The following is a 23,147-nucleotide window of genomic DNA, read 5'->3' as shown; positions in this document are numbered from 1 at the left end:
AAGGAGCAAGCGTCTTAATTTTATGGCTGCAATCACCATCTGCAGTGATTTTGGAGCCCAAGAAAATGAAGTCTGTCTCTGTTGCCACTGTTTCCACATCTATTTGCCATGAAGTGATGGGACCGGATGCCATGATCTTAGTTTTCTGAATATTGTTTTAAGCCAACTTTTTCACTCTCTTCTTTCACTTTCATCAAGAAGCTCTTTAGTTCTTCGCTTTCTGCAAGATTTAACTGAGGACTTCCCTGGTGGTGTTGTGGTTAAGACTCTTTGCTTCCACTGCAGGGTGCATGGGTTTGATCCCGGGCCATGGAACTGAGATCCTGCATGCTGCCCTGTGCAGCTTAAAAAAATATATAGAATGTAATTGGAAATACTACTCAATAGTGAATGGGTAGTCCCTCCCTTGACAAGATGTCCTGTTTAGCACCTCCACCCAGAACCTTCAGCCAATGCTTCCTGGAGACTTTAACTCCGTCCCTGGACTTACAACTGCCTTCCTGCAGGGTTGAGCATGGGTTATTGAGAACAGGAGGGAAAATGTTGATCCTGACCCGTGAGATAGCCGACCTGCCTGTATGGAACTACACATGGATGCTACACTCTGTAGTGACCAGAGGGTATTTGGGCCTGGTGTGGGGTGGGTAGCAGAGGACCCTGGCTCTTGGGCCTGCACCATGAACATTTAAATCCTGGAGTAACTGCATGCAAGTTGATGGTTCATTCAGAAACTTCCTTTTGTCGAGGAGGGGAAAGGAAACAGGTCAAGATTTCATCTCTTGGGACTTCCCTGGCAGTTCAGTGGTTAAGACTGCTTCCAAGGCAGAAGGCATGGGATCAATCCCTGGCTGGCAAACTAAAATCCCACATGCCGTGCAACACGGCCAAAAAATGTTTAAAAAAGTAATCCCTGGCAGTCCAGTGGTTAGGACTCTAAATTTCCACTGCAGGGAGCACTGGTTCCATCCCTGGTTGAGGAACTGAGATTCTAAAAGCCAGGTCAAAAAAAAAAAAAAAAGACTTAAAAAAGGGAATTCCTTGGTAGTCCAGTGGTTAGGACTCTGAGTTTTCAGTGCTGTGGCCTGGATTCAATCCCTGGTCTGAGAAATAAAAACCCACTAACCGCACAGCATGGCTAAAAACAAAACAAAAAAAAAAAAAACCTTAGGTCTCTTCTTACCCCAGGATGAGGCCAGCTTGCTGTCAGGTTTTCCCTACTGGAGTCTCTGACAACTGCTGTCCTTCCCCAGATAGACGGGGGCCCTGCACCACGCAGCTTCCTTCACACTCAGCTCCTCACTGCAGTGCATCCCCCACAGTTCCAACAGAAGGAGCGACTGCCACATCCTGGCAGAACTTGGTAGGGCTAGAGTGAGGGGAACGTAGTTTACCCTCACTCCCCCGGCCCACCTTCCTGGTCTCCTGCAGAAAGCTCTCCATGAGGACTCCCCAGGGCCTGACCCAGGCATTCTCAACAGGCTCTATCACGACTCCCAAGGGAGCTGTAGGAGGAAGGATGCATCTTGCTTGGATGCTGTGATTTCAATAAATATAGGGGCTTCCCTGGTGGTCCAGTGGTTAGGTCTCACTCACTGCTTTCACTGTCATGGCCCGTGTTCAGTTCCTGGTCGGGGAACTAAGACCCTGCAAGCTGTGCGGTGCGGCATAAATGAACAAATATTTGGTCTTTGCCCCAGTTTTGACACAGAGCTCCTGATAACCTTGGAATTTCCTGTGATGAGAGTAATAAAGGTGTCTTCTGGGAAGTTAATGAGGAGACTTTGGGAAACCTAAAAATGCCAGGCCCAGGTCATCAGGGGAGCCAAGAGCTGGAACTCCATCATCAGTGAAAGTGAAAGTTGCTCAGTCGTGTCCAACTCTTAGCGACCCCATGGACTATAGAGTCCATGGAATTCCCCAGGCCAGATTCCTGGAGTGGGTAGCCATTCCCTCCCTTCTCCAGGGAATCTTCCCAACCCAGAGATCAAACCCAGGTCTCCTGTATTCTCACTCTTTCTTGGGGAAACAGTGGAAACAGTATCAGACTTTATTTTTGGGGGCTCCAAAATCACTGCAGATGGTGACTGCAGCCATGAAATTAAAAGACGCTTACTCCTTGGAAGAAAAGTTATGACCAACCTAGATAGCATATTCAAAAGCAGAGACATTACTTTGCCGACTAAGGTCCGTCTAGTCAAGGCTATGGTTTTTCCTGTGGTCATGTATGGATGTGAGAGTTGGACTGTGAAGAAGGCTGAGCGCTGAAGAATTGATGCTTTTGAACTGTGGTGTTGGAGAAGACTCTTGAGAGTCCCTTGGACTGCAAGGAGATCCAACCAGTCCATTCTGAAGGAGATCAGCCCTGGGATTTCTTTGGAAGGAATGATGCTAAAGCTGAAACTCCAGTACTTTGGCCACCTCATGCAAAGAGTTGACTCATTGGAAAAGACTCTGATGCTGGGAGGGATTGGGGGCAGGAGGAGAAGGGGACGACCCAGGATGAGATGGCTGGATGGCATCACTGACTCGATGGACGTGAGTCAGAGTGAACTCTGGGAGTTGGTGATGGACAGGGAGGCCTGGCGTGCTGTGATTCATGGGGTCGCAGAGTCAGACACGACTGAGCGACTGAACTGAACTGAACTGAACTATAAATAACATATCATTCAATATATATTAATTCTATAGAGTTATATAATACTATAGGATAATTATTATATTTTAATTTAAATAATATATAGTATTATAATATATAATACATATTAATTACATAGAATTATATAATTATCTCTATATAGAATTTATATATTATATATTAAATATTTTACTTGTATATAATATAATTATATTAAATAGTATATATAATTATATAATATATTGTATATTTAATATATTATTTAATATATAGTCACATGTATTAATAATTTATTAATATTATATATATTATATATATAATCCCTGCCCACGTGGAGATTTACCTCTTTCTAATAAAAGGAAGAGTAGAACTCTTTTCTTAAAATGAGTTGAGAAGGACCCAGGTATCTGGTTACTGGAAGTAATCATGAGTCTTTAGTCAAAGCAGTTTATATACACTAGAGATTAAGGACCAAGAGCTCCAGCAGAGACTAAAGGAATGCCCCAGTGAGATGAAGCACCACAATAATTATCTCCATCTTCGTGACAATTATAATGAACACAAAATGCTTTGTTTTGCTTTATAGATGATACAAACATTGGGGCATGGGCTGGTGTGGGGATGGGGTGAGCAGGGGGAAACCCTAGGAATCTGTAGAGTTCTGGGCATCTAACCAGATGCTCTTTTTTAGGAAAGGGTCCAGAGACTCTTGGCCAAGGCTGGTTCAGGGATGGGACATGCTTGAGTCCATACAATCTCTCTCTCTCAGATGCTGAAGCCTTCTGGGAGCCCAGGATCCTCTCTATAAAGTACAAATACAGTTCTTCCGGAGGCTAACACTTTCATCTTGACCAGTGTCACAGATGAGATTCTTGGGCCACAGCTCAAGTTGGCAAGGAGTTTATCTTTCTTTTTATAATTCTCAACTAAAAAAAAAAAAAGAGCACAACCTAAAAGCTGAGAATTATGTTCTATTTCATGGACAAAACTTAAGCTCAAAAGACGGTCTCTCAGCTCTGAAAGGCTGCTCTGAAAAAAGTAAGGGAAGAGCCAGGATATATAGTTTTTGCAATGAAAACCAGGTAGTTGGAGCATGAAAAGATTACTATTAATGAAAGGAAAACAGACACCTCAAGTTAAGGAATTTAGTGCACTTTTCTGTGCACGGAAGGTGCAAGACTCTGGGCTCATCGAAAGGGCTTCCCAGGTGGCGCTAATGGTAAAGATCCTGCTTGCCACTGCGGGAGACATGAGACCAAGGTTCTATCCCTGGGTGGGGAAGGTCCCCTGGAGGAGGAAACGGCCTCCACTCCAGTATTCTCGCCTGGAGAATCCCATGGACAGAGGAGTCTGACAGGTCACAGCCCTTAGGCTCGCAAAGAGTTGGATAAGATTGAAGCAACTTAGCACAGGCTCATTGAATTCATCCCTTCCATATGCATCTTAAATTGAAGAAAGCAGGGAAAACCGCTAGACCATTCAGGTATGACCTAAACCAAATCCCTTATGATTATACAGTGGAAGTGAGAAATAGATTTAAGGGTCTAGATCTGATAGATAGAGTGCCTGATGAACTATGGAATGAGGTTCGTGACATTATACAGGAGACAGGGATCAAGACCATCCCCATGGAAAAGAAATGCAAAAAAGCAAAATGGCTGTCTGGGGAGGCCTTACAAATAGCTGTGAAAAGAAGAGAGGCGAAAAGCAAAGGAGAAAAGGAAAGATATAAGCATCTGAATGCAGAGTTCCAAAGAATAGCAAGAAGAGATAAGAAAGACTTCTTCAACGATCAATGCAAAGAAATCGAGGAAAACAACAGAATGGGAAAGACTAGAGATCTCTTCAAGAAAATTAGAGATACCAAGGGAACACTTCATGCTCGATAAAGGACAGAAATGGTCTGGACCTAACAGAAGCAGAAGATATTAAGAAGAGGTGGCAAGAATACACAGAAGAACTGTACAAAAAAGATCTTCTCGACCGAGATAATCATGATGATGTGATCACTAATCTGGAGCCAGGCATCCTGGAATGTGAAGTCAAGTGGGCCTTAGAAAGCATCACTACGAACAAAGCTAGTGGAGGTGATGGAATTCCAGTAGAGCTATTTCAAATCCTGAAAGATGATGCTGTGAAAGTGCTGCACTCAATATGCCAGCAAGTTTGGAAAACTCAGCGTTGGCCACAGGACTGGAAAAGGTCAGTTTTCATTCCAATTCTAAAGAAAGGCAATGCAAAAGAATGCTCAAACTACTGCACAATTGCAGTCATCTCACATGCTAGTAAAGTAATGCTCAAAATTCTCCAAGCTAGGCTTCAGCAATACGTGAACCGTGAGCTCCCTGATGTTCAAGCTGGTTTTAGAAAAGGCAGAGGAACCAGAGATCAAATTGCCAGCATCCGCTGGATCATGGGAAAAGCAAGAGTTCCAGAAAAACATCTATTTCTGCTTTATTGACTATGCCAAAGCCTTTGACTGTGTGGATCACAATAAACTGTGGAAAATTCTGAAAGAGATGGGAATACCAGACCACCTGACCTGCCTCTTGAGAAATCTGTATGCAGGTCAGGAAGCAACAGTTAGAACTGGACATGGAACAACAGACTGGTTCCAAATAGGAAAAGGAGTACGTCAAGGCTGTATATTGTCACTCTGCTTATTTAACTTCTATGCAGAGTACATCATGAGAAACGCTGGACTGGAAGAAACACAAGTTGGAATCAAGATTGCCGGGAGAAATATCAATAGCCTCAGATATGCAGATGACACCACTCTTATGGCAGAAAGTGAAGAGGAACTAAAAAGCCTCTTGACGAAAGTGAAAGAGGAGAGTGAAAAAGTTGGCTTAAAGCTCAACATTCAGAAAACGAAGATCATGGCATCTGGTCCCATCACTTCATGGGAAATAGATGGGGAAACAGTGGAAACAGTGTCAGACTTTATTTTTTGGGGCTCCAAAATCATTGCAGATGGTGACTGCAGCCATGAAATTAAAAGATGCTTACTCCTTGGAAGCAAAGTTATGACCAACCTAGATAGTGTATTCAAAAGCAGAGACATTACTTTGCCCACTAAGGTCCATCTAGTCAAGGCTATGGTTTTTCCTGTGGTCATGTATGGATGTGAGAGTTGGACTGTGAAGAAGGCTGAGCGCCGAAGAATTGATGCATTTGAACTGTGGTGTTGGAGAAGACTCTTGAAGGTCCCCTGGACTGCGGGGAGATCCAACCAGTCCATTCTGAAGGAGATCAACCCTGGGATTTCTTTGGAAGGAATGATGCTAAAGCTGAAACTCCAGTACTTTGGCCACCTCATGCAAAGAGTTGACTCATTGGAAAAGACTCTGATGCTGGGAGGGATTGGGGGCAGGAGGAAAAGGGGACGACCCAGGATGAGATGGCTGGATGGCATCACGGACTCAATGGACGTGAGTCTGAGTGAACTCCGGGAGATGGTGATGGACAGGGAGGCCTGGCGTGCTGCGATTCACGGGGTCGCTGAACTGAACTGATATGCATTTTAACTATCTAGGTTAGCGTCCTCCTTTCTCATCCTGAGTCCCATCAGGGTGCACCTTCAGGGTGACTCTAGTAGCGATGGTGGTGGCTGCAACGTCCTTTGTTTACTGATATGGCAGGTGACATCTTTTCTTCTACATGATTGAACATAATTTCCTCTTTATCTTCTCTTTACATTTCTTCATATAATCCCACACAGGATTTCTTTTGAACTGTATTCTGTTGGGGGCTATATATCCATTTAATTTGAGGCTCCTCTCTCTTCCTAGGAGTTTGTGTTTAAGTCTCTAGGGACAGGAATTCCAGTGTTCAGGGCAGGGGCAGCTGGTGTTTGATGCTACCTACGCACCTGGGCATCCACCAAGCCTTCCCTTGCCCCACCTGGTGTCCCGTTATGGGCCCTTGTGCATCCTTGGAGCCTTGATCCTTGAGCTCCCGCTACTCCCTCTGCTACATACGGGCCAGGTTAGAGGACACAGGAGTCTTCCTGCCTCATCTGAGCCACACCAAGGCACCAAGCTGTCTGCAAGGCTGAGTCCCAGGCTACCTCCACCTAGGCTTTACACAATCATGGCCCACCCCTTCTCATCTCCTGGATAGTCTCTTCATGGGGAAGGAAAAGCATTTATCCCAAATATTCTACTTATGTTCTGAGCCCTTTCTGGGCTTCTAAGGAACAGATATAATAGGCCATTTCTTTTTCCCTCTGCCCTGTCTCCTGGAGGCAGCAAGGCACAGTAGAACCATGTAGGAAGCTTTCTTAACTCTATCAGTTCCGGGACCCCTCTTTTACAGGGTTCAATTATACTGTCTTTTTTTAAAGGGCAGTGTCTTTTTTTTAAGCTCCCAAGATGATTTTAATGCAAAGCCAGGGTTAAGCACTTTGTGGGGAGGGAGAGAGGGAGGGAAACTGGTAGAAGACTAAATAGGGAGAAGAGGGAAAATTTACTATTTCAGAAACTCTTCCACTACATCTGCCATATTGTGAGCTTTATACAAAGCCCTGTGGTAACCAAGCAGGAGCCCTTGGGGCCTTCCAGGGGTTTGGGGGGCGGTGTGAGGATGAACAGGCCTTCCCCCATATCCTCTGCTTTAGCTCCTCTCTGAGGCACCTAGATCACAGTATCTGATGCACATTTCCTGAGTTCCTTTGCAGATGCTCTATCCACCACCCAGGGGAAGAAATGAACTGATGACCATGAACACACAGCGCCCAGATCTACGGGAGCCTAAGAACTGTTAAGCCCTGACATTGCCCTATTACCTCACCAACCAATTAGAGAATTGTGCACATGCTGGCCATATATCCTGGGACTTCCCGTCCCTCACCTAGCCCTTTAAAAACGTTTTCCTGAAACTCATCACTTCCAAAGAGCAAAATTTGAATTTGTTGTGCACCAGTAACTATTAACATAGCATTGATGTTGTATTAGGTATGAGTAATCTAGAGACGACTTAGAGTATATGGGAGGATCTGTGTAGGTTATATGCAAATATTATATTTTATTTAAGGGAACTTGAGCATCTGAAGATTTTGGTTTTCTCAGGGGTCCTGGAACCATCCCCGCCTCAGATTCCAAAGGATGACTCTATTTTGCTAAGGGCAGGCTCCTGGGAGGAGGAAGAAGGTCCAAAAGCAGGTTAAGTTGTAGGACTTTCTGGAAACCTTCATTCTTCTTTGAAGGCCCCAGCAAGACAATATTCATGCAAGGGCTGAGTATGGGTGCTGATGTGTGTGTGTGTGTGTGTGTGTGTGTGTGTGTGTGTGTGTATGTATGCATGTATGCTCACACTAAAGCTGCTTCAGTTGTATCTGACTCTTTGCAACCCCATGGACTATAGCCCACCAGGCTCCTCTGTCCATGGGATTCTCCAGGCAAGAACACTGAAGTGGGTTGCCATGCCTTCCTGCAGGGGATTGTCCCGACCCAGGAATCAAACCCGTGTCTCTTACATCTCCTGCATTGGTAGGCAGGTTCTTTACTACAAGCCCATGGGTGCTGATAGACATAAAATGGACACAGATTTGGGTCCGTTTCTGCAGAATTAGAATCCATATATCTTCTTTTTTGGACCATGCAGTTTGCAGGATCTCAGTTCCCCGACCAGGGATCAAACCTGTGTGCCCTTTAGTGGAAGCATGGAGTCCTAATCACCGGACCACCAGGGAATTCCCTGGTTTGTTTGTTTTTTTTTTTTTTAATGAGTAAACTTTGGTTCCATAAGGGTCTGAAACATCTTTTTTTTCTTCTCTAAAGATGATAGAAGTACTGTCATCGAACCCAAGTTCATGTGCCTGACACATAGTGAGGCCACACAAACCAAGACATCGGAGTGTGGAGCAGAAAAGGTCTATTGCAGGACCCAGCAAGGAGAAAAGGTGGTTTGGGCTCAAAAGACCCAAACTCCCAGATGCTTTTCAGGAAGAAGTTTTTAAAGGCAACATTTGGAGTGATGGCGGCAGGGCTGAACACCACTGAGCGTGCATATGCATACCAACGAATACGTACAAAAATAGGATGACAATGTAATACTGCTTTTTTATTTTTATCTCCTTTTTCATTCTCAAGTCCAGAAATTTGGGGAATCCTCCAGTGGTCAAAGGTTCACCCCTGGTTGGGGAACTAAGATCCTGTAAGGCATACAGCACTGCCAAAAACAAAAACAAGTCCAGAAATGACATCAGTCAAAATAATTGCTTCTTAAACTTATTAATTTCATCTAAAATAATAATTATTTTATACGGTGAAACAATGGGCTTCCCGGGTGGCTCAAACAGTAAAGAGTCTGCCTGCAACGTGGGAGACCTGGGTTTGATACTTGAGTCAGGAAGATCCCCTGGAGAAGGGAATGGCTACCCACTCCTGTATTGTTGCCTGGAGAATTCCATGGACAGAGTAACCTGATGGGCTATAGTTCATGGAGTCACAAAGAGTTGGACACAACTGAGCAACTCACACACACACACACGCATGCACTTGGTGAAACAATGGTCACAATACTATTTTAAAACATGTTCTTTAACATTTGCCATTCAAGTCAGAGACAACACCCCAAGCAAAGAAGAGGAGGCAAGAACAACCTGAATGTGGGTTGGGGAGCTGATCCTTTTGAACATTTTAGAAAAGTATATTAAGATATCATGGTTTGTTAAGAGGGAAAGAATTCCCTGCACTAGACCTCATACAGATGAGCCACATGGGATTCTAGACTGTGGGCCCACCAGAAAATATGCTTCTTTTTAATCCAGGACTACTGAGTCATATGCACCCACTTAAAAACTGCAGGAAGCAAGGTTTGCAGAGGAGACAACTTTGATGTGGGTCTTGATGTAATGCACGTGGATATGAGATGGAGCAAAGGGCAAACAGGATGCAGGAAAGCAGAGCAAATGCAGCGAAGCAGGACCAAACCCAGGAAGCTGCGGATGGGGCAACTCCTGCTGAGCGTGGTGGGTTCCCACAGGACAGGGAGACCACTTGCTGGGCGCTCCTGAGCAGGGAGCTGAGTCTGACTTCTCTCTGAAAGGCAGTAAGTACCTTCCTCAGGCAAGAAGTGATTCAGTGGTGTGTGGAAGGATTGGCCAAGATATACTGGAGTGGGAGAAAGCCTGAAATTGGGGAGATTCAGTTGAGAGCTTCCAAAACTGTGTTTCTGTGTGTGCATTCTAAACCTCCAACCTGGTGCTCTGTTAGTGATTTTAATTTTAATTAACCTGGAGGAGGTGCCCGGTTTGGTGGATGCCTTGCTCTCGAAGCCCAGAAGTGAGGTCTGGTTCCTCCTTGCATCACCTACTTTTACTCACAGGTGAGCTGGCCATGGAATTCTCCTAAAGTTTTGATGCTCAAGTGATGTTCAAGTACTTTCTTCTCTTATTTCAACTTCTCACCATTCCAGTTCCTGCCTTCTCCAAACTTTGACATGGAATTCTTCATTTTTCCAGTTCCTCTGCTTTCTCAGGTGCCATGGTTAAATCATCTGAACTGCTTTCTATCGTCTTTGATTATTCCCCAAACTGGCTCTGTTTTATCTACAAGACAAAACTGAAAACTCCAAATGTTTCCATTCATCTTTGCTGTTATATGTATGTTGGAAGACAGCATGGAAGACAGAAATGGAAGCCACAGATGTATAGGCTCAGAGCTCAGCCAACAATATTTTCCCTTGGTCTCCTGTTGCCCTTATTAGAAATGGCATTCTTATTCCACTGCCCCTTCTTTCCTCCAGTCTCACGAGATGGAGTCCCTCCTTGCCATCAAGAATAACCTCTCCATCTCTGTCAGTTCACTTAACTCTGCACCCACTTTCTTCACAAAGCTGCTCCATCAACCACCAAGCCTCCTGTATTTTCAACCTCTCCCTTCCTATTGATGAGTAAAGCTGTTTCATCAGTCTATCCTCTGCCCCAACTCTGAATTTCCTTCAGAAATTGTTCTCTCCATCCAACTGTTCTCTCTCCTTCAGAGCCAAACATGTATTTAGGGACTATTTCAAACCCACTGAGACAGTGCAGGCAATCGTGTAACACACAAACAAATCTGACAGATGTGGACACTTTGCTGTATTAACTGAGGTCTTTTCTTTATAAAAATAAAATGCATCAGGAAAAAAGCGGAAAGATGCGTCTGCACACGTCTACTTCTAGCCCTCTACTCATTTCTCAATCCACTGCAATGTGGATTCTGCCCCCACCAATTACCTTTTAAATTTTCAATTAATTTTAGAGTTGCAAAGATAGTTCAAAGAGGTCCCCCATATAATCCAGCTTCCCCTACAGTCAGTATCTTAAAGCACGGTACAGGGAACAAAATAAAGTTGTTATAATACTTATCATTTAACTACAGACTTTATTATTCAGATTTCACCAATTTTTCCACTATGTCCCTTTTCAGTTCCAGAATACAATCCAGGATCCCACTTGCATATAATCGTCATGTCTCCTTGGTCTTCTCCAATCTGTGTTTCTCAGTCTTTCCTTGTTTTTCATGATGTTCACAGTTTTGAGGTGTACTGGTTACGTATTTTCAAGAAGGTCTCAATTTGTATTGGGCTGATGTTTTCTCTTGATTAGTCTGGGGTTGTGAATTTTTGCAAAGACTTCCAGAGATGAAGTAGAGTTCTCCACTGCCTCACATCAGGGGATAACTGATAACATGACTTCACCCACTGGTGTTAACCTTGACCACTTGGTTAAAGAGGTGTCTGCCAGTTTCCCCACTGTAAAAACTACTATTCTCCTTTTCCACGTTCTGTTTTAGAAGCAAGGCACCAAGTCGCTCGCACACACTCGAAGGACTGGATAATTCAAATTCTACTTGCTGGAGGAAGGAGGTATCAAAGATTTTTGTGGCTATATGTTAAAATTGCACTATAATAAATATTAGGGGGAGATACTTTGTGCAATTATTGTTTCTTCTTAAAGTTTCACCTATTTGAAGCACGTATCACCAACAATTTGAAAAATAATCTGTATCAGCCAGTAGTATCTATCAATTAGTTATTCCTTCAATTTTGTTAAAAGCAAGAAATTGGGAAGAAATCAGAAATCAAAATATCTATTATTTCCAACCGTTCTTGTGTGTGGTGTCCCAGAGGTTTCACAGCCTGGGACAATACATTGCGTAGTCAGACTAGATTCCCCATATGACTTTCTTTTGTAAAGGGGTAGAAAAGTGGAGGTGAAAGTGTTAAAAATAGGGGGAAAGGTGTATCTTTAGGCTGCTTTCTAGAAATTACGATGTAAACACTGATTTCCTGAAAGATGTCCTGGCTCTAATACTTCCAGGAGTTTGGATACCATGGCTCCGAATGACTGCTCATTCCAACGACCTCACCTACTTGCACTGTCGTTGATTCCTCAAATTCTTACCTTTGGCCCATTACCTGTCCCTTTCTCTAAGGACCAAATTTCTCTATATTCGTAAGTCCTCCAGCACCTTAACACTCAGGCTTCATTTTCCTCCTCTTAACGGTATTAAGCTGCTTGCAGTTTCAGGAACACAGTGCTTTCGACTTTTTCCGCCTAGAGACTCCATCCACGTCCCCTCCCCGGCGTAGATGGGGCTCTGGGATTCAGCCCAGGCGCCCACCTGTAAATGTCACTAGGAAACCTGCTCAAAGTGGCAGATCAGGAGGGCAATATACGACAACAAATTCCTGGGGCGGGAAGGCATGTTCCACCTCTAAGGGTGAGAGGCGTCTGCAAACACAACAGAGCGTCCAGGGCCTTTAGGCCGCCAGCGCTCTCAGGGTGCCTTATCTGCGCGGTGACTTGCAGGCTTGGCCACGAAAATGCGCTGCGTCCACTTTCTTACGAACTGCGTCCTAGAAAAAACCTAACAAGCCCCAACCGCCTCCCGCGGGCGGCATTTGTAGCTCTGCAGCCCCCAGGTCCCGCCCACCTCCGCCCGCCCGCCTGCCCTTAAAGCGGACTTGGAGAGAGCCTTCCCCACACAGACGGCGGACCCACCGTGAGTCCTTTACTGTTTGAAGGTGAGCAAGCCGGCGAGCATGTCGCGCGAGAAGGAGGTAGTATTCTCGCGAGAAGTCTAGAAGGCGGCAGTGATGGCGGCGGCGGGAAGCGGAGCAGGACCGGGAGTGAGCGCAGGACCCGGGCCGGCAGCGGCTGCCAATGCAACACCAGCAGAAGAAGGGGAGACGAAGCCGGCAGCAGCCGTAGCGGCTGCTCCGGCCGGAGAGGGGACGTCTGCTGCTCCAGCCTCCGCGGAGCCCGGCTCCGGAGAGGCCGAAAGCGGGTAAGGCACCCTGCGGCCCCAGGAAGACGGGGGTGGGGGGCGGGAGGCCGGTCCCTCTCGGAATCCCGCGGCTCCTGTGAGCACTCCCACCCGCCCTGCTCCGAACCTAGGCCTGGCGGCCAACGGCTCGCCCTGCCTTTACCCGGGCCTTCGTCCCGCCCGCCGCTAGACCCGTCCCCTCTGAATCGTATCTCAGGCTACGCCCCTTTGCACACCTTTCCCGGTTTCTCGGCCTCCCTTCCAGCCCTAACTCCTCCGGCAGGGGGCTGGTAGCTACCCCCACCCCTTTTTTAGCAGGAACCCTTCAAAATTCCCAGAGAGGGAAACCACTTTGTATTGCCAGGCTGGAAGGAGTGTGTCCCTCTGAAAACAGAGTGGGAGAGGTGCACCTCTGCGAACCTCCCCAAGGACCAGTTCTGTCCTCTGTAGACTTGTCTGCAAGGGCCTGTAAGGTTTCCTTATGCCCCACGGGCTTGAGTTCATCTTGGCCGCCTTCTTCCTAATGCTGAGCATCCTGTCTGAGCACTGGCTTGGCTGAAAAAGAGTAGGGATGTGACGTTCAGCTGTACTTGGATCATCATCTTTGGGAATAGGCGTTTTCAGGTTTTCTTCTGATATTTCTTCCATGAGTGCTCTCCTTACTTTACAGTGATGCAAACTCTGTTGATGTAAGTGGTGGCTTGGAGACAGAATCCTCTAATGGAAAAGATACACTTGTAAGTATTTCTTTTTGAGTGTTTCTACTGCACAGTCGAAAGGGTTGGTTTTTTAAAGGGTCCCCCCCACCCCTTCAGTTCTTTTGTTTTCCAATGTGCTTCAACAGTTCAGACTCCTTTGCTTTGGTTCTCACGCAGTGTGCTTCTCTGGGTGAAGCAGGCTGGCGCTTCAGTTGAGCCCAAGTACATTTCAAGTACTTTTCTCTTTGACATCCTTCTTTTTCTGATCCTTTTCCTTCATACATTTCAGGAAGGTGTCTCAGCTGTTGGCGTGCTTAATATGCTCAATACACACAGAAATTCTCTTGGCAAGAATCTTGCCCTTAACTTGATTGTTTACAATGATGCCAACATGCTGGGTAACATTGTAGACTCTTCCAGTTTTGTTCTGCAGGGTATTCATTTTTGAACAGTGCCCATTTCTTTGATATCTACAAGATTACCTTTCTTGTAGATTTGCATGTATGTGGCCAAAGGAGCAGCTCTTATGTTTTCTAAAAGGCCTGAGAACATGTAGGGGTACCCCTCTTCTCCCCCTTTGCACTGGTCATTTTGGCAAAGTACTGGAAAATAGCAATTCCAGGCAAAAGGGTTTTTTGTTTTTTTAGTTTTTTAAATGAATCAAAAATACAATCAGATCAACTGACACAATTCTCTGATGGTTCTGTGGACACAGGAAGGTGCTGGGGATACTTCAGAGGTGATGGATACTCAGGCAGGCTCCGTGGATGAAGAAAATGGCCGTCAGTTGGGAGAGGTGGAGCTGCAGTGTGGAATATGTACCAAATGGTTCACAGCAGACACCTTCGGCATAGATACCTCGTGAGTATTTTTCAAAGTCTTTTGTGAGAATTGCTATGTTAAATAGTAGATCTCAACATGTCTAACAGATGGCCCCACTCCAAGGATCGAACCCAGGTCTCCCTCACTACAGGTAAAGATACCATCTGAGCCACCGGGGAAGCCCAGTTAGGTGTGTGGGCGAATGTAAATGCATAGGATTTCCCATGACTCCTGATTCTGGTTCAGTGAGTAGTAGGATTTGAATCAGTAATTGTTTTAATAGTCTGAGCATGTTTTTAGTCTACTAAGGGCATTGCCCTTAATAGGTAGAATGGTAGGTATTATCCTTGTCTTTGTGCTTAGGAGACAAAACTGTGCAGTTACAAAGCATTACCTAAACAAATTTGAGACAGTACCATTTAAACCTCGTACTGGATATTGTGGATTTGGGGAAAGGATTGGTGTACATGGTGGATAAAGCCTGATGTCAAAAATCTGAGCTGGCAGGTGCCTCTTCATGCCTGACATCCTTTTATCCTTTTGGTTTCTAACTCACTTCCTTTAGGTGTCCTGAATTCTCTGCTCAGCAAAACCGATTTCCAGTCTTTGCCTCTTTTCTAGTGAATTAAAATCATATTAAGGATTTGAGAATGAAAGGCTTCTTATTTAGGAGATTCAGTCAACAGCTAGCAAGAGAGCATTACTGACTCTATCAAATTGACTATACTGCTGGCTCCCTGGGGTGTTCTTTTCATATTCAAATAAATTTAGATAGTTCAGTTCAGTTCAGTCACTCAGTCGTGTCCGACTCTTTGCAACCCCATGAATCACAGCACACCAGGCCTCCATATCCATCACCAACTCCCGGAGTTCACTCAGACTCACGTCCATTGAGTCCGTGATGCCATCCAGCTATCTCATCCTCTGTCATCACCTTCACCTCCTGCCTCCAATCCCTCCCAGCATCAGAGTCTTTTCCAGTGAGTCAACTCATCACATGAGGTAGCCAAAGTACTGGAGCTTCAGCTTTAGCATCATTCCTTCCAAAGAAATCCCAGGGTTGATCTCCTTCAGAATGGACTGGTTGGATCTGTTTGCAGTCCAAGGGACTCTCAAGAGTCTTCTCCAACACCACAGTTCAAATGCATCAATTCTTCAGCGCTCAGCCTTCTTCACAGTCCAACTCTCACATCCATACATGACTACTGGCAAAACCATAGCCTTGACTAGATGGACCTTAGTGGGCAAAGTAATGTCTCTGCTTTTGAATATGCTATCGAGGTTGGTCATAACTTTTCTTCCAAGGAGTAAGCGTCTTTTAATTTCATGGCTGCAGTCACCATCTGCAATGATTTTGGAGCCCCCAAAAAATAAAGTCTGACACTGTTTCCCCATCTATTTCCCATGAAGTGATGGGACCAGATGCCATGATCTTCGTTTTCTGAATGTTGAGCTTTAAGCCAACTTTTTCACTCTCCTCTTTCACTTTCATCAAGAGGCTGTTTAGTTCTTCTTTACTTTCTGCCATAAGGGTGGTGTCATTTGCATATCTGAGGTTATTGATATTTCTCCCGGCAATCTTGATTCCAGCTTGTGTTTCTTCCAGTCCAGCGTTTCTCATTATGTACTCTGCATAGAAGTTAAATAAGTAGAGTGACAATATACAGCCTTGACGTACTCCTTTTCCTATTTGGAACCAGTCTGTTGTTCCATGTCCAGTTCTAACTGTTGCTTCCTGACCTGCATACAGATTTCTCAAGAGGCAGGTCAGGTGGTCTGGTATTCCCATCTCTTTCAGAATTTTCCACAGTTTATTGTGATCCACACAGTTAAAGGCTTTGGCATAGTCAATAAAGCAGAAATATATGTTTTTCTGGAACTCTCTTGCTTTTCCCATGATCCAGCGGATGCTGGCAATTTGATCTCTGGTTCCTCTGCCTTTTCTAAAACCAGCTTGAACATCAGGGAGTTCACAGTTCATGTACTGCTGAAGCCTGGTTTGGAGAATTTTGAGCATTACTTTACTAGCATGTGAGATGAGTGCAATTGTGCGGTAGTTTGAGCATTCTTTGGCATTGGAATGAAAACTGACCTTTTCCAGTCCTGTGGCCACTACTTAGTTTTCCAAATTTGCTGGCATATTGAGTGCAGCACTTTCACAGCATCATCTTTCAGGATCTGAAATAGCTCAACTGGAATGCCATCACCTCCACTAGCATTGTTCGTAGTGATGCTTTCTAAGGCCCACTTGACTTCACATTCTAGGATGTCTGGCTCTAAGTGAGTGATCACACCATCGTGATTATCTGCGTCGTGAAGATCTTTTTTGTATAGTTCTTCTGTGTATTCTTGCCACCTCTTCTTAACATCATCTGCTTCAAGACTATATCAGAAGAGGGCTGCATTGTTAGTTCTGAAATTAACCTCCCTTGGGTTGGTTTGTGAAGAAATACCTTCCTTTATAATCTGTTGAATGTCTTCTAGTTAAAAAGTTAAAGTAGTGTTAATATACTAATTAACATGTGACTGTTGACATTGAAGGATTGAATGTTTTAAACAGAAAAATATTGAGTGGTCAGAAGAATTGATGTTGGTAGAAAGACCTAAGAGAAAATATACAAGCTCGTCAGTTAGGAAAGACCTCAAATTGGGCCACTTTCACCAGGAGAATTTGTTTGGATAAACAGGGCCTAGGAAAGGAAATTTACCAGAGAGATAACTTGGAGTGATGCAGAAACTAATCAAACCACAGTTCAGAGGTTTGGTGGTGACCAGTGTGTACCTGAATTTGAGAAGTTACACCTAAAACCCAATGGGTTGGACAGATTATCTTTTATGGCGGATGGGGGAAGTGAGTGAGCTAGCAGGATATGAAAAAAACTGCTCTAACCACCTGATGTGTTTGTTAATTATTGTACACCTGCCTCTCTCTTTTATAAATGAGCTTACCACAACAGGCTGTTTGCAGAAGGGGCTGTAGAGAGAGGTAAAGGTGAGGGAACCTGATCTTAACATTCATAAGGATGTTTCTTCCTTGAATGGCGGTGGTAGACACACACCTGGAAACATCTCTTTAAGGATGTGTGAAATTAGTTTCAGCAGAACTGAACTGAACATAGTCGCACAGTCATGTCTGACTCTTTGTGACCCCATGGACTGTAGCCCACCAGACTCCAGGCAAGAGTACTGGACTGGGTTGCCATTTCCTTCTCTAGGGGATCTTCCTGACCCAGGGATCGAACCCGGGTCTCCTGCATTGCTGGCAGATTCTTTACCAGCTAAGTTTGAGCAGAGTCCACGATAAACCTGTCTTTATTTTGATTTCTTCTTTTCCAACTTAAACCAGTCTTCTCTTTCTCTGTTGCTTTCTCCTTTTCAGGACCAAGCTTTTCCCATGCTGTTCCAGTCACCAGCACAGCACCAAGCTGCACTAATGCACGGGTCCTGTTAGCCCCCAGTTCCTTCCACCGGCTTCTTCTCTGCCTTCAGACAGTCAGGCCTGCTTTTGCTCCTGAGCTCATCTCTTAGGAAGTGAGCTGACACCTACAAGGAGTCTCAGTGGTTAGGATTTCTTTCACTTGCTGCCCCCTCACATAAAATCAGCCCCTAAGCTTAACCAGGTTCTTTTCTTCTTGTACACTTGCTTGCCCAGTGTTGTTATTTCACTCTGTGTGAGGCCTTATTTTTTTTTAATTACACCTTCTGTAACTGCTGAAGAAGCTTCTCACATGTTCCCTTTTCTTTATCTCTTCCTCCCTTCAGACCTGTTCTTTTACCAAACTTACCACTTTCACCACATGGCTTCCCCTTCAAGGTGTTCCTGTTACACAGAAAATTCACTTCCCCAGGCATGTAAGGCCTCTGCTACTTCCTACCTTGCAGGCCTTTCAGCATATCTCTCACAACTCCCCTCCCCTGGCCAGACTGGTGTGCACCAGATTGCCGCTTTGCCTCCAAATTTGCAGTTTCTTATCTCTACGTAAAATAGTTCACCTATAGAAAAGAAAAGCAACTTGTTTTTCCAAATCAAGTTCATAATTTGTGTCTTCGAAAAATCTTCCCTAACTCTTAAATCTGAAGTTACTGCTTCAGTCCTTCAAATTCTTAAAAACAGGACTTTCCTGGTGGCCCAGTGGCTAAGACTCCACACTTCCAGTGCAGGGGGCCCAGGTTCAATCCCTGGTCAGGGAACTAGATCCTGCATGCCTCAACAAAGATCCTGTGTGCCACAACCAAGGCCCAGAGCAGCCAAATGAATAAATATTTAAGATAATAATAATGTGTTTCAGAGAAGAAGAGTGAATGTTAAAAAATAAGTAAATAAAAAATAAATTCTTCAAGGCTGTCATCTGTAGGATTCATTTGGTAATGAGGCAGGTAATGTTTTTGGACTTCTGTGTTGTTCTTGAATAATTATTTACATTTTGAAGTTAATCTTTTTATACCTCTGTCTGCCCTTTCCAACAATTTTATTGACACTTTACAAAGAGACTTAAATATAATTTAAATATAGATATTTCAGTGCAAAGATATTTAAAGAGACTGCTTTGTCTTCTTCCACAAGTGGCCTAGTATACTCTTTTTAGGTGTTTAAAAACCGTAATAAACTAGCCTGGATAGGGGCTCCAGTCAGAACCTGCCAGATGTTGAATCATCAAATGTGGATAATGTCCTGCTAAATTTTTGTGATGGAAAAGTTCAGCTATTTGTAAAACTACAAAGGGCCCTGTTTTGGTGCCCTTCTCAAGTTTTGAGAATGTATTACTATATTAGCATCATTGTCTAACTTTCACTGAGGGAAAAGATCCCTGTTGATCTGCTTCTTTTAAGTGTGTGTTCAGAAGCTCACTAATTTGCTCCATTTGGTGTTCTCCAGATCCTGTCTACCATTCATGACCAACTACAGTTTCCACTGCAACGTGTGCCACCACAGCGGGAACACCTATTTCCTCCGGAAGCAAGCAAGTAAGGACAGGCCTTGGAGGGCTGCACAGTGACCTCCTCTGGTTAGCTGGCAGAGAAAAGGGATCTGGGCTCAGCCAAATCAGGGAACCTCTGCCACGAAGCTGGTAGAATTGACCTTGGGGCTTAGCTCTGGATGCCTGCTCTTGTCCGTTTTAGATCAGATGATGCTGTAGTTGTTAATCTGTGGACCGTCTGGTTGAATATTCCTGTGGTAGCAGGAATATATTACTACAGTAACTCTTTCTTCCTTTTTGCTTTTATAGACTTGAAAGAAATGTGCCTTAGTGCTTTGGCCAACCTCACGTGGCAGTCCCGAACACAAGATGAGCATCCAAAAACCATGTTCTCCAAAGATAAGGTAGAGATGGAATTACTGTCATTGCGATCATGCCAGAGAACCAGGAGGGACTTCTGAATACAGTGGGCCCTTGAACAACACAGCTGTGAACGTCAGTGGTTCACTTGCATGCGGATTTTTTCAGTAAATACATACCACAAGGCTGATTGAATCCTTGGGTGTAGAACCACGAATACAGAGGGCCGACTGTAAAACTATAGGAGGATTTTTGACTGTGGACAGTCCAGTCCCCCTAACCCCATGATTTTTCAAGGGTCAACTGTACAGCCTGACAAGTTCTTTTCTTCCAGTTTTTATGAATATATGACTGTAGATTCAGTGATTCCGTTTTTCTCATTTCATGTGATTTACTAACTTCTTGGTGTGTGTTCATTATGTCATTGGCTTAGCTCTTAGAAGGGTGAATCTTTAAATAGTTTTGAGTGGCTTTACAGAAGCAAACAATTGTCTGTTCCACAATTAATAATCAGATTTTGAGGTGAACCTTTTTAGCTTAGTTTGTGCTGTTTTTATGGATGCCTATCACGGATTTTGTTAGGGAAAAGGTTGACTTATTTAAAAAAATTTATGCTTTATTGTTAAACTACATGACTAAAGTCAGTATTCAAAATTAGATGGTCAGCCCATCCGTGAGTCTTTAAAGACTGAAGCACCCTGTCACCTTCTCTCTCCATATGCTGATATTTTCTATTCTAGTCAATGCTAGCTTTGACCTACAAGATTGATTATATACCCCACTAATTGACTGCAACCTACAGTTTAGAAGACACTGGCTGGGGACTCCTCTCTTCCCTGATGGTCTAGTGGTTAGGACTCAGCTTCCACCAGCCGGGGGAACGGGTTCAGTCCCTGATCGAGGAACTAAAACCCCACAAGCTGCATGACTTGACCAAAAGAAAAAGAACAGCATTGATTGGTATAGGGTGTTTAGTTCAGTTCAGTCGCTCAGTTGTGTCTGATGCCTTGCGAGCCCCTGAACCGCAGCTCACCAGGCCTCCCTGTCCATCACCAACTCCCGGAGCTGACCCAAACCAATGTTCATTGAGTCGGTGATGCCATCCAACCATCTCACCCTCTGTCGTCCCCTACTCCTCCTGCCTTCAGTCTTTCCCAGCATCAGGGTCTTTTCTAATAAGTCAGCTCTTCGCATCAGGTGGCCAAAGTATTGGAGTTTCAGCTTCAACACCAGTCCTTCCAATGAACTCCCAGGGCTGATTTCCTTTTGGATGGACTGGTTGGATCTCCTTGCAGTCCAAGGGACTCTCAAGAGTCTTCTCCAACACCACAGTTCAAAAGCATCAATTCTTCGGTACTCAGCTTTCTTTATAGTCCAACTCTCACATCCATACATGACCACAGGAAAAACCATAGCCTTGACCTTTGTTGGCAAAGTGATCTCTCTGCTTTTTAATATGCTATCTAGGTTGGTCATAACTTTTCTTCCAAAGAGTAAGCATCTTTTAATTTCATGGCTGCAGTAACCATTTGCAATGATTTTGGAGCCCAAAAAATAGTCTGCCACTGTTTCCACATCTATTTGCCATGAAGTGATGGGACTGGATGCCATGATCTTAGTTTTCTGAATGTTAAGCTTTAAGCCAACTTTTTCACTCTCCTCTTGTACTTTCGTCAAGAGGCTCTTTAGTTCTTCTTGACTTTCTGCCATAAGGGTGGTGTCATCTGCATATCTGAGGTTATTGATATTTCTCCTGGCAATCTTGATTCCAGCTTGTGCTTCCTCCAGGCCAGCGTTTCTCATGATGTACTCTGCATATAAGTTAAATAAGCAGGGTGACAATATACAGCCTTGACGTACTCCTTTTCCTATTTGGAACCAGTCTGTTCCATTGTTTAGTGAGACTAGTATATTCAGGATCAGACTGAGTAAGGCCTTTTCTGCTAAACAAACGAGTTAGGGCTTAATCCTGAAAGCTGAGGGAGTCAGCAGAGGGCCCCCCTTGCCCCTGCCCAGCTTTTTTTCCTACATTAAAAAGAACGTGTTTAAACACAAGTATGCTATGATTATATTTGTCTTTTGTTTTTTTCCTTCCAAATTGTTATTTTGAATTTTTCAAATATACAGAAAAATTCAGATACTATAATAGATGCCTGTTTATTCCTTATCTAGATTTGCCTGCTGTTAATATTTTGCTGTTTGCTTTATGTATATTTTCCCTGTAAGCTTATGTGAGACTTAAGGCTTACATGTAAGTATAATATCTATAAAATTGTAGATATTATACTTTATCCAGTATTCTCTCATCAATACAATGACCACACTCAAAGAGTTAATGTTAGTGCAGTGTTCTTATATATATAGGTTGTTTATTTTGTGTATACAGTGTATATTTTCTCAACATTTTTGTCTAAATAATGTCCCTCATAATTTTTTCTTCCAGCCAGGACCTGATCAAGGATCACACATTGAATTTGGTTGTAATGTCCCTTTTATCTCTAGAGCAATTCCTTTTTACTTTTTGGTTTGCTATGACATTTGAGATTTTGAAGAGCCTAGACAGTTGTTTGCCATGATGTTCCTCAGTTTGGATTTATCAACTTGTTTCCTTATGACTAGGTTCAGCTTAAACATTTTTGGCAAGAATATTACGTAGGTAGTATGTGTTTTTCTGTGTATTCCATTAGGAGGCATAAGACATTGCCTTGTTTTATTAGTGATCCTAAATGTGACCACTTGATTTCTCTACTGTAAAGAGACCCTTTTTCTTTGTAATCGTTAAGTAATTCATGGGTAATACGTGGAGTTCATGTGAATATCTTGTTCTCACAACCCTTTCAAGCAGTGGTAATTGTAACCACTGATTATCCTAACCTCAATCAGTTAATAGAGTGGTCCTTGTACAACAGAATATATTTATCGGTTATAGTTCTTTTGTAAAGAAGAGCCCTCCACCCGGTCATTGTTGTTGCTGTTGTTTGTCTTCAGTTTTAAGACTCACTGATTTTTATAGTCCATCATGGGATTTCTGGATTTCTGATGCTCAGATCTGACCAGTGTAGCCCCATCCTGGCTGACTTCAGACACTTTTTGATATGTCCCTATAAGTGTGAACTCTTCCTTACCTTCTCGAACAAGAAGACGTTCCAGTCTTCCCCTATACTTCCCCTAATTCAGCCTGGCTCCTTTCAGTAAAGGTTCCATGTTCACGGAACTGACTCTGGTGAAGGACATTAGTGGTAGGCTGGGGCAGGTGGCCCAGGGTGGGAGGACGTTGGTGACAGAGGATGAAGTTCAGACACTGTGTTAGTCGTGTAAGCAGAGGCTGGCGAGGACCACAGTTGGAGCAGGAAGGAGGCCTGATTGGTGAACATTTTCTGGAATTTTAAAGTTCAGTTGGTGACTGCTGAGATGTGCAGGTTGTGTGAGAAGGATGAGGATGACTCCGTGTGTGAAC

General features: G+C 44.0%; 1 protein-coding gene across 1 annotated transcript in view; it reads left to right on the top strand.

The window, feature by feature from the left end:
• The window catches only part of ASH2L (ASH2 like histone lysine methyltransferase complex subunit), a 28,657-nt gene continuing 18,076 nt past the window's right edge, over positions 12,567 to 23,147 (top strand). Inside the window, exons 1-5 of the mRNA XM_018041986.1 lie at positions 12,567 to 12,912; positions 13,562 to 13,628; positions 14,305 to 14,450; positions 19,288 to 19,376; positions 19,640 to 19,734. Of these exons, the coding sequence (XP_017897475.1) occupies positions 12,722 to 12,912; positions 13,562 to 13,628; positions 14,305 to 14,450; positions 19,288 to 19,376; positions 19,640 to 19,734 (588 nt within the window). The 5' untranslated portion in view covers positions 12,567 to 12,721. The remainder of the gene's footprint in view (positions 12,913 to 13,561; positions 13,629 to 14,304; positions 14,451 to 19,287; positions 19,377 to 19,639; positions 19,735 to 23,147) is intronic.

Source organism: Capra hircus, chromosome 27 (assembly GCF_001704415.2).
Source record: "Capra hircus breed San Clemente chromosome 27, ASM170441v1, whole genome shotgun sequence".
NCBI lineage: Eukaryota > Metazoa > Chordata > Mammalia > Artiodactyla > Bovidae > Capra > Capra hircus.
The sequence above is the reverse complement of the archived record's forward strand: the minus strand, read 5'-3'. Positions and strand labels throughout refer to the sequence as shown.